Genomic DNA, 10,784 nt, shown 5'->3' with positions numbered 1-10,784 from the left:
CCTATGTTTTCACCTGTAGATTGTTTGTTATTACTGATAATGCAATATTGTATGTGTAAAATGTTTATCTTTGTTGTCTGTACCTCTTGTATACCTCCTGTATCTTCCTTTTCCTCAGTGTTTTTTGGTTGGCCACTTGCTTTTGGTATATTGCGTTTCTCTTCACCCAAATCAATGCTTGTCTCTTACCTTTGCTAGACAAATTTTCCCCGCCCTCCCCTCCCATCCTTAGTAACCAACAAATGAATTTTCCTTCCAGATGTAAACCTTTCCCTGAGTTTTTACAATAGTGAACTAATACAATATTTGTCCTTCTGTGATTGACATATTTCACTCAGCATAATGTCCTCCAAATTCATTCACGTTATGAGGTGTTTCATGGATTCTAGATTATTCTTTAGTGTTGTTTAGTATTGCATTGTGTGTATGTACCATAGTTTGGCTATTCATTCCTCCACTGACGGGCAACTTAGGTTGTTTCCCTGTCTTTGCTATTGTGAATAGTGCTGCAAAGGAACATGGGTGTGCATATATCTATTCATGTCCTGGCTGTCACTTTTTTGGAATATATACCTAGTAATGAGATTGCTGGATCAAATGCTATTTCTATTTCCAGCTTTTTAAGAAATCACCATACTAATTTCTACAGTGGTTGTACCATTTTACAGTTCCACCAGCAGTACATATATGCCAGTCCCAATCTCTCCACATCCTCACCAGCATTTGTTATTTTTTGTCTTATTGAACTTTTCTGTTTGCTGGGGTGAGATGGTATCTCATGGCTGTTTTGATTTGCATCTCTCTAATGGCTAATGAGGAGCTCTCGTGGTGTAGTGCCTAAGGCATTTGACTACTAACCAGAAGGCTAGCGGTTCAAGACCACTGGCACTCCTTGGAAGGAAGGTTGGGCAATTTACTTCCTTAGTGATACCACCTCAGAAACCCAAGGAGGGGTCACTATGAGTCAGATCTGACTCGATGGCAGTGAGTTTGGTTTGGTTTTGGTTAATAGCTAATGATCATGAGCATTTCTTCATGTGTTTGTTGGCCAACTGAATCTCTTCTTTGGTGAAGGGTCCACATGTTCTGTCCATTTTAAAACTGTACTGTTTGTGTTTTTGATGTTAAAGTGTTGGAGTTTTTTATAAATCTTAGAGATAAGTCCCTTGTCAGATACGTCATTGCTGAATATTTTTTCCCAATCTGTAGGTTCTATTTTTACTCTTTTGGAGAAGTTTTTTTTGATGCACTTTTTACGAGGTCCTAATCATCCAGTTTTTCTTCTGCTGTTTGTGCATATTTAGTTATATTTGGTAGTATATTAATGCCATATATTAGAACCTCTAAGTTTGCTCTAAGTTTTCCTTTGATGAAATTTATCATTTTAGGTTTTAAGTCTTTGAACCATCTGAAGTTAGTTTGTGTGTATGGTGTGAGGTATGGATTTTGTTTCATTTTTCTGAAAATAGATATCCAGTTCTCTCAGCATCAGTTGTTAAAGAGATTATCTCTTCCCCATTTAGTGGATTTCAGACCTTTGTCAAAGATCATAGATGGATAGTTCCATTCCACTGTTCTGTGTGTCTGTCACTGTAAAAATACCAGACTATTTTGTCTACTGTGGCTGTATAGTAGGTTTTGAGATCAGGGAGTATGAGGCCTCCTACTTTGTTTTTCCTCTTCAGTAATGTTTTGTTTATCTAAGCTCTCTTTCCTTTCCACATAAAATTAGTGATGGGCTTTTCCATGTCCTTAAATAATGTTGGTAGAATCTGGATTAGGATTGCATTCAATGCATAGATGGCTTTGTGTAGTATTCACATTTTCACAATGTTCAGTATTCCTATCCATGAGCATGATATATTCTTCCATTTAAGTAGATCTCCTATAGTTTCTTAAAGTAGGGCTTTGTAGTTTTCTTTTTCTAGGTCTTTTGTGTCCCTGGTAAGATTTATTCCCAAGTATTTTATCTTTTTTTGGTAGATATAGTAAATGGTATTGATTTCTTTATTTAATTTTCAGAAATCTCTTTGCTGATGTAGAGAAATGCAACTGATTTTGGTATGTTGATCCTGTATCCTGACACGATGTTGAATCTGAAAGATTCAATTAGTTCCAGTAGTTTGCTTTCTGAGTCTCTTGGGTTTTCTATGCATAAAATCATATTATCTGTAAACAGGGATAGTTTTAGTTCTTCCTTACCAATTTGGATGCCTTTTATTTTCCTTTCTTGCCATAGCTGTTTACTCTTGTTGCGAGGATGAGGCATCAGGCTAGCACAGCTCCTGGCATTGTCCGTTGGATGCTTCACTTTCCTGTATTCTAATTCTTGGGCCATCACACCTCAGGAACTCCCTGAAGTTATGGACCCCATTGACAAGGAGCACGTCAGCCCTGTCTTAGCCTTGAGTTTCATTTGAGTTAGTCCCTGGGAACTCGATCAACTTGAGGGGCAGGGATACAGTCAGCTTAAGGCAAGATCTTGGATCAAGTTGGGCCTTTCCTGTAATGCCAATAATGAGGTTGTGAGTGGGCAGTGAGTGACTTGAACCCTGCCTTTGACTGGCAAACACTTGTTCCACTGACCCAGCCACTCTCCACCCCTCACTCTCATGTCCTTTTACTTATGAGGAATGGGACTGGGGCTAGGATGAAGGATCAGTCATAGTCACAATGATTTTTTCTCTACAACGCTGAGGAGGAAACTCTGACTAGTGCTAGCCCACAGGGAAGAGAAATGATGAGTTTGTAACTTTGGAGCAGATGTTGGTGTTTGTGTGTGGTGTTGCTGGGTGTGGCAGAGATTGAGATGATAAGACTGAGGAGAGGAGGAGGGGCTGATGGAAAAGGAAGAGGATAGGGGCCCTGGGCAGACAGGCGCCTTGGAGCCCCTGAGAGGAGGGGCCCCTGAGGCCAGTTTTCACAGAGTCAGCAGGGGGAGGGAGTTGAGCTTCAAGAGTGGTCAGGATTTATGTCAGGGGCATATAAGTCTGGTATACCTCAGCTTTGCTCCCATTGCTGTTGGCCCACATGACACCCATTTGAAGGGCAGGTGGCTGGGAGCAGCACTGAAAGATGAAGGAAGGAGAGATGAATGATGACAGAGTCTTTTTCTGCACAGACAACCAGTGTGTCTCCCTGCATCCCAGAGGTGAGGAAAAATGGGGACTAGAGTGCTTGTGCCCAGCCCTCTACCATCCCTTTGAACTCTTCCCTGGAAGGCCTGAGCTCTGCTCATAGCTCTCCCAGCCTCTAGATCAAACAGGTAAAGGCAAAGGTGGGTCAGACTGCGGATGAGGACCCTCAGTCCTCACAGGAAATCTCCTTGAACTCTACTCCATCCCCTCAGTTGGGAATGGCAACCTGGCAAGAGAAAGGGATGAATTCAGATGGACCTGGCTTTGAATTCCAGCTCTGTACAATGGGTTGGCCTGGGAGGCTTCTGGGCTGACACCTTGCTGTCATAGAGGGGATTTCTCTGTCATTGTCCCAGAACTTTCAGGCACAACACTTCTCAGAATGCCGGTGGGGTGAATTCTGACCCTGAGAGAGGGAAGCCTTTGAGAGAAAAGCACTTTTTCACATTCCAGGGATCTCACATCAGCTGGTGGAGGAAGCAGCAGCCACAAAAGGCTGTGAGTCTTGCTCCGATCAGGATGCATGAATGAGACTGACCCTGGATTCCTGGGTCAGGGCTCCTGACCCTCTTTTCTCTCTCCCTGCATCCCTCCCTCCTTCCCTTCTGCCTCCTTCCCCTCAAACCAAACTTATACTCCCCCTTTTGAAAAGTTCTGTGTCTTGTGCACCACTGACCCTTCCTCCACTTTCTGAGAGCTATGATCTTGGTTCTACCACTTGGCTTTGTGTGGCTACAATATCCCATAGTTAGTCCTAATGAGCATTTTAAGGTGCCTACTTTTGCTTTTCCATAACTATCCTGTATGCTAAGCATGGCAGGTGTCCCAGGTGATACAGCACACTCTCATCCCCTGCAGGCATGGACTCTGAGGCAAAGGCTCCTGCAGCCCGCAAGGCGTCATGGCTTGCCCTGGTTGCCCTGGTGTTTACAGCTGTGACCTTGGTCTCCTGCCTTGTGGCTCTCTTTGCTATGGGTAAGCTCCTAGGTGACTCAAATGCCACCAACTCTCCTTTCTTCCTTCTTCGTTAATGCCCCAAAATGACTCACAGTGCCACTCCACTCCCAGCCCCAGGCTCAGTCCAGACCTTCCCTGGGGCCAAACTGAGGTCACGCTGTCCAAGGGGCAACTTCCTCAGAACTGAAACCTCATGCAGGAGTGCTAATTCCTCTTTCTGGAACCCGAACTGGGGATGGGACAGCCTGTTTCCCTAGGTCCAGGACTGAGAGTTTGTGCTGACCAGGAATGGGGTATTTTAGCTCTACAGCACCCAAGACCTGCAGATCCCTCATTTGCCAAATTTCAGAACATGGGTCTGGGAGACAACACCACTGAACAGCTGCCTGTGGACTTAGATGGTGAGTAGCTGTGGTGGGGTGGAGGGGGCAGGAGGAAGCTGGGGCATTGAGATGCTCAAACCTCAGGAGAAACCTTTTCCCACAACCCTCAGGCTTCTAAATCTAAATGGGTTCCACTCTCCTCAGAATCTCCCCTCCCCCCCCACTTTTTTCTTTAAAGAAAAACAGCTCTATTGAAATATAATTGACACATAATAAAAAGCACATACTTAAATTGTACAATTTGATAAGTTTTGACACATGTGTGCACTGTGAAACTCTCACCACAATGAAGATAATGAAAATATTCATCATCCTTCTCTCCACGAAGCTAACCGTGATGCTTTATAATCCACCTTTTCCCTTCATTGCCTCATCCACAGGTAACCATTGATCTACTTTCTGTCACTATAGATTAGTTTGCACTTTCTATAGTTTTATGTGAAAGGACATACAGAGCAGTTACTCTTTTCCTGTCTGGCTTCTTTCATTCAGTAAAATTGCTTTGAGAGTCATCCATGTTGTATCAGTAGTCCATTGCTTTTTCTTGCTGAGTGGTATAGAGTGGCTATGACTTGGAATTGACTCTATGGCAATGGGTTTGTGATTTTGGATTTTTACTGTTCCATTGTATGAGGAGCCCTGGTGGTACAGTGGTTAGCATTTGGATGCTAATTGAAAGGTTGGTGTTTCAAACCCACCAGCTGCTCCATGGGAGAAAGACATGGCAGTCTGCTTCTGTGAACATTACAGTCTTGGAAACCTTGGGACAATTCTACTAGGGTTGCTATGATTTGGAATTGACTCGATGCACTGGGTTTGTTTTTCATTCCATTGTATGGATGCATCACAATTTGTTTATCCATTCATCTGTTGAACATTTTGGTTGTGACCAGTTTTTAGCTATTACAAATAAGGCTTCTATGAACATTCATGTGCAGGTCCTTTTATGTACTTTCTTTTCTTATGGATAAATACTTTGGAGTAGAATGGCTAGATCATATGGTAGATGTATATTTAATTTTTTGAGAAACTGTCAAATTCCAAAGTAATGGTACAATTTACACTCTTACTGGTGGTGTATGAGTTCCAGTAAGTACTTCCACATCTTTGCCAACACTTGGCTTGTTCATTTAAAACAAAACAATGCTGACACATTCCAATAGGTATATAGTAGTATCTCATTGTGAGTTTCATTTGCAGTTATTTAAGAATGCTGAACATTTTTTTCATGTGTTTATTAGCCATCCATAAATCTTTTTTGGTGATGTGTCTGTTGAAATATCTTGCTCATATTTTATTGGGTTGTTTGTTTTTTTAATTCAATTCTCATTATTAAATTTTGAGTTTTTAATATCTGGATACAAGTCATTTGTCAGACATGTTATTTGCAAATATTTTCTCAGTCTGTGGCTTGCCTTTTTACTCTTGATGAGATTTAAATTTTGATAAAGTGCAATTTACCAATCTATTTCTTTTATAGATTATGCATATGCTGTTGTATCTGAGAAATCTTTGCCTAACCCAAAGTTGCAAAGCCTTTCTTTTATATTTTCTTTTAGAAATTTATAGGAGCTCTGGTGGCATAGTGCCTAAGGCATTTGACTGCTAACCAGAAGGCTGGCGGTTCAAACCCACCAGCCACTCTTCGGAAGGAAGATGGGGCAATCTACTTCCATAGCGACACTGCCTGAGGCCTTACATAGTCATTTAGTCAGGGCTTGAGGAATAGAGCAGGGGTCCTCCAGAAAGGGTCCCTAATCCCTTGTGTTGTTATCTATATTCTTGAGGGAAGACTGGAATCGGGAGGTGACCATGAATATCTCAGATTACTGCTAACTCAAGAGGTGATAGCAGGACCAAGGGCAGCTGCAGATGGAGTTGGTAGGAAAAACTGCAAATGAAAGGGACTGCAGTTATCTTGAATGACCCTGGTGACCAAAGCATTTCACTCGGTGCTCCTATATCCCCAAACTGCTCTGTAGGAACACTTGCCCTATATAATATGCCTGGAGGACAGTCCTTTAAAAGGCTATTTCAGCTTAGCAGTACAGTGTCTCCTGGAGGGTATGATGGACCTCCATCCTGGCCCTGTGGATTGAATAGGGTGCTTCTGCCAGGGGAATTTTGAGTTTTTATTTCATTTCTTCCCCCCCCCCCATGGAATTTGTGATCAGAAAATTCATATGATTATGGTCTACATGGTTTTTAGGAAGTAACAATGATGAATCAAGAGGGTCCATGCTTGGTGTACAAATACAGTGCAGGCCTAAATATGGGTTTTATTCATATTTATTTCTTTCTCATAATAATCCTCTAATAGTGAAATTTCAGTGGAATTAAACTACAAGCTCTAAATTATATAACTAGTTATTTTCCAGTTCAATTACAAAGGAAAAATGTTCCAAACCTTACCAGTATGACTCTGGGTGGTTGGCTAGTTTGTAGTAAACAAATATTTCAGCCCTTTGGATTCCTTGGTCCACGTGTGATAGCTAATTAGGTTTCTCTCCCTCTCTCTCTCTTTTTCTGGCCCACACTCTGAGGTGGCCCATCTCCAGGACCAAGACACCCATAGTGACAAACAGGCCACTGGAGGAGCATTCAGGGCTGTAGAGTAGATATTTCCCCTTGGAAATCTTGAGAACACTGTGATTGGCTGATGCAGTTTCCTATCTAATGGGCCTCTGTGGCTGACTTGTCCATTTCCTCCCCTTCAGGTCCCTACCATTTTTTCAGGGTGTCAGAGATGCAAGAGGCTATCCAGATGTTGAAAGACCATGTGGAGAACTCCAGCACCTGGAGTGTGGAGATCCAGGTGTTGAAGTGTAGTGTGGACAATGTCAGTTCTCAGATCCAGATGCTCAGTGGTCACCTAGAAAACACCAGTGCTGACATCCAGATGGTAAAAGGAGAGCTAACGGATGCCAAAACCTTGAGTATCCAGACCCAGATGTTAAGGAGTTCTTTGGAGGGGGCCAATGCTGAGATCCACAGGCTCAAGGGAGATCTGGAAAAGACACATGCTCTAAACTCCCAGACCCAGAGTTTCTTAAAAAACAGTTCAGAAAGTACCAGTATTGAGCTCCATACACTAAGCAGAGGTTTAGAAAATGCCAGCACTGACATTCAGATATTAAAGGCAGGCTTGGCAACAGCAAACGCCCAGACCCTGTTGGTGAACAGTAGTTTAGAGAACACTAATGCTCAGATCTTCCTTTTGAGAGACAATCTGAACAGTGTCAACATTTTAAGGACCCAGAGCCAGGCTTTAAGAAATAGTTTGGAAGGGGCCACTTCTGAAATCCAAAAGCTTAAGGGAGGTCTGCAAAACACAGATGCTGCAAATTCCCAGATGCAGACCTTTGTAAGAGTCAGCTTAGAGAAGACTAGTGCTGAGATCCAGTTATTAATAGGTCAATTGGAAAAGGCAAGTGATGAGATTCATTCATTAAGAAAAGATTTGGAAAAGGCCAAGGCTGAGAGCCAAATGACAAACAGCAGTCTGGAACAGACAAATGCTCAGGTTCAAGTATTAAAAACAGAGCTGACAGTCACCAATGCTTTAAATTCTCAGATTCAGGTATTAAATGGTCACTTGAAAAATGCCAGCAGAGAGATACAGACCCTAAAACAAGGAATGAGGGATGCTGCAGCCTTAAAGGCCCGAACCCAGACCTTAGGAAGTAGCTTGCAGAAGGTCAACGCTGAGATCCAGAGGCTAAAACGTGATTTAGAGAACACCAAAACGCTCACTGCTAAAATCCAGGAGGAACAGGGCCGCCTGGAGACTCTCTACACGACCTTCGCTTCACAGGAACAGCTGCAAAGGACCCAGAGTAAGTGGTGGACAAGGGCTGGGCCAGGGAAGGTAGCATCTCGAGGACTCTCCTGGCCCTTCAGCGTCTATCTCAGCATGTGACCTCTCTGGGAAGGAGTGTGGGTGGTGGAGGGAGGCCCAAATCCAGTCAAATGGGTTTCCATGTGCCTGGGAAGTGGTGGAGGTGGTATAAGTTCTCACAGTGCTTATAATTTCTCCCCAATACCTTTTTTGTTTGGAAAACAGACAGACAACCTGTTTCTGACTTCTCACTATCATAAGTGATGTAATCTTGAGCAAATTGCTCACCTTCTCTGAGCTTTATTGATTTCATCTGAAAAATGGGGACAATAATATTTGCTTCACAGGGGATTAGTACATGTAAAACATTTAACACAGTGCTCAGAATTCATGCAGTCACCTGGTAAAACTTTTTGGAGCATCAACTTGTGTCAGAAGTATAAAGAAGAGTAAGACATGATATCTGCTGGTAAGAAGCTTATGGGTTAGTAGATGGAGATGTACCTGTCAGCAAAGACGTGAGGAGATGTGCAAGAGGTGTTTAGTTAGAAGCAGGTACTGGGAACTAAGGGTGGGGAAGGAACAAAAAGAAAGAGGAGAAACTGGTCTTCTAGGGGGAGGGATCTTCTAGAGAAGAGGAAATCTTCTTGGGAAGAAGGGAACTTCTGGAAGAGAAGGGAGTTCTTTGAGGGATCTTCTGGGGGCTGAGATCTTCTGAGGGAAGAGATAATCTGGAGGGAAGGGACTGGGGAGGGTACCCAAGCAAATAGGGTAAGAGAGTAGCAGGTTCACGGTCACGGGGCATGACATGGTGACATTCAGGGAACTGCTAGCAGGTCCTTTTGTCTGAGCTGCAGGTCAGAGAATCGCTAGATGAGGCACAAAGCTGAAAAGACAGTAGACAGGGGCCAGAGTAGTGGCCTTCAGACTGTTTTGAATGTGACCACAGCATAAAATTCATTTTACACTAGGACTCGGTATAATTATGTATCTGTCTTTATGCACAAGTCCTTCAAAGCAAAACTTGTACCACATAAACTCACTCTGCTAGTCTGTATTCTGTTTTTAAAAACAAAAGCTTGTCACAACCCACTAAACTAATGGATCAGTGATTGCAGTTTGAAAAATACTGGGCTGGAAAAGTAGGCAGGTCTAGAGGGACACAGGCTGGACCTGAAAGTGCTCTGAGGCTATGAGATGAGCTTGGGTTTCATCCTTCAGGAAATGAGGAGCCACTGAAGGGTTTTAAGGAAGACCTTGAAGTTCTGACTCAGGTGGATGAATGAATGTGTCCCCAATTGAGAGAAGGCATAAAGATGGAAGAGGAGTAGCAAGATTTGGACATGCTGAGTCTGAAGCTCTTTGGAAGTACTCAAGTGGCAGGCTGTCTGGAGTTCAGGAGGTAGGCTGTGGCTGTGGGCTTAGATCTAGGAGTCCTGGATGTGTTGGTTCTGGTTGCAGCATTGGGAGTGCAGGAGTTTGCATGAGACAAAATGTACCCTGAGAAGAGGCCTTGTGCAGTGTTTGATTACCTAAAAAGTAAGGTAAGCATGGGATTACTTGTGCTTACTTACTTTGCAGTAGTGAACAGTTTTACATTTTTTTTCACTATATCAAAGATTCTGTTTCTGGTATGGCTGGCATTTGTCTCCAAACCCCATGGTACCTTTCTATAAAATCAAAGCCTCTTTTCAAAGTTATAATCCATCCCTGACAGGGATGGATTACCCATAAGCAAGGTAAACACAGGTTTATTTGTGCTTACTTTCTAATCTTTAGTGAACAGTTTCTTTGATGTGGTGAAAAGCATATGAAGGTGTTCACTACAGAGTAGTAAGTAAGCACAAGTAAGCCCACACTTACCTTGCTTGTTGAGTAATCTGCACCTGGGTCTGAGGATAGAAACAGGAAGTTCAGGAGGCCAGAAGGGAAAGGGGTGTTTTCAAAAGAGACTGGAGAAACATTTTAGAGGCAGAAGAACTGGGAGATGAGCAATTGGGGAAGTCAAGGAAAGAGAGAATTTCAAAAAGGAAAGGCTTGGTTCTGGCCCAGGTCAAAGAGAGGCCAAGTGAAATAAAAACTGAAAGAGTCCACTGACTGGGCCATTAGTAAGTCATCTGAATGAAGTCTCAATGGAGAGTGGCATGAAGGTCAGACCACAGTCATATGGGGGTGAACTGAAGATCAGGACCACAAGTTTTTCAGGGATGCTGCCTGAGAAGGGAAGGATAGAGATGAGGATGAGGTGTGGGAACGTGGACATGGTTGAGGGAGATATTAAAAAAAAACACGTATCATCTTTTTTTTTTTTTCTTTTATTGTGGTGAAAACACACACAACAAGACATTTGCCAACATAACAACTTCCCCATTTACATCTCAGGAACATTGATGACATTTTTCATGTTGTGCCACCATTATTGCTATCCTTTTCCAAAATATTCCACTACCATTAGCATAAACTCAATGC

At 42.8% G+C, this 10,784-nt stretch overlaps 1 protein-coding gene across 1 annotated transcript in view; it reads left to right on the top strand.

Moving 5' to 3' along the window:
* The first annotated feature begins 3,090 nt into the window (after nt 1-3,090).
* The window catches only part of CLEC4F (C-type lectin domain family 4 member F), a 33,612-nt gene continuing 25,918 nt past the window's right edge, over nt 3,091-10,784 (top strand). Inside the window, exons 1-4 of the mRNA XM_007940144.1 lie at nt 3,091-3,151; nt 3,996-4,112; nt 4,352-4,495; nt 7,195-8,313. Of these exons, the coding sequence (XP_007938335.1) occupies nt 3,091-3,151; nt 3,996-4,112; nt 4,352-4,495; nt 7,195-8,313 (1,441 nt within the window). The remainder of the gene's footprint in view (nt 3,152-3,995; nt 4,113-4,351; nt 4,496-7,194; nt 8,314-10,784) is intronic.

Source organism: Orycteropus afer, unplaced genomic scaffold, assembly GCF_000298275.1.
Source record: "Orycteropus afer afer isolate SDZICR_OR568_19922 unplaced genomic scaffold, OryAfe1.0 scaffold00065, whole genome shotgun sequence".
Classification (NCBI taxonomy): Eukaryota; Metazoa; Chordata; class Mammalia; order Tubulidentata; family Orycteropodidae; genus Orycteropus; species Orycteropus afer.
This window is presented reverse-complemented; position numbering and strand designations above follow the sequence as displayed.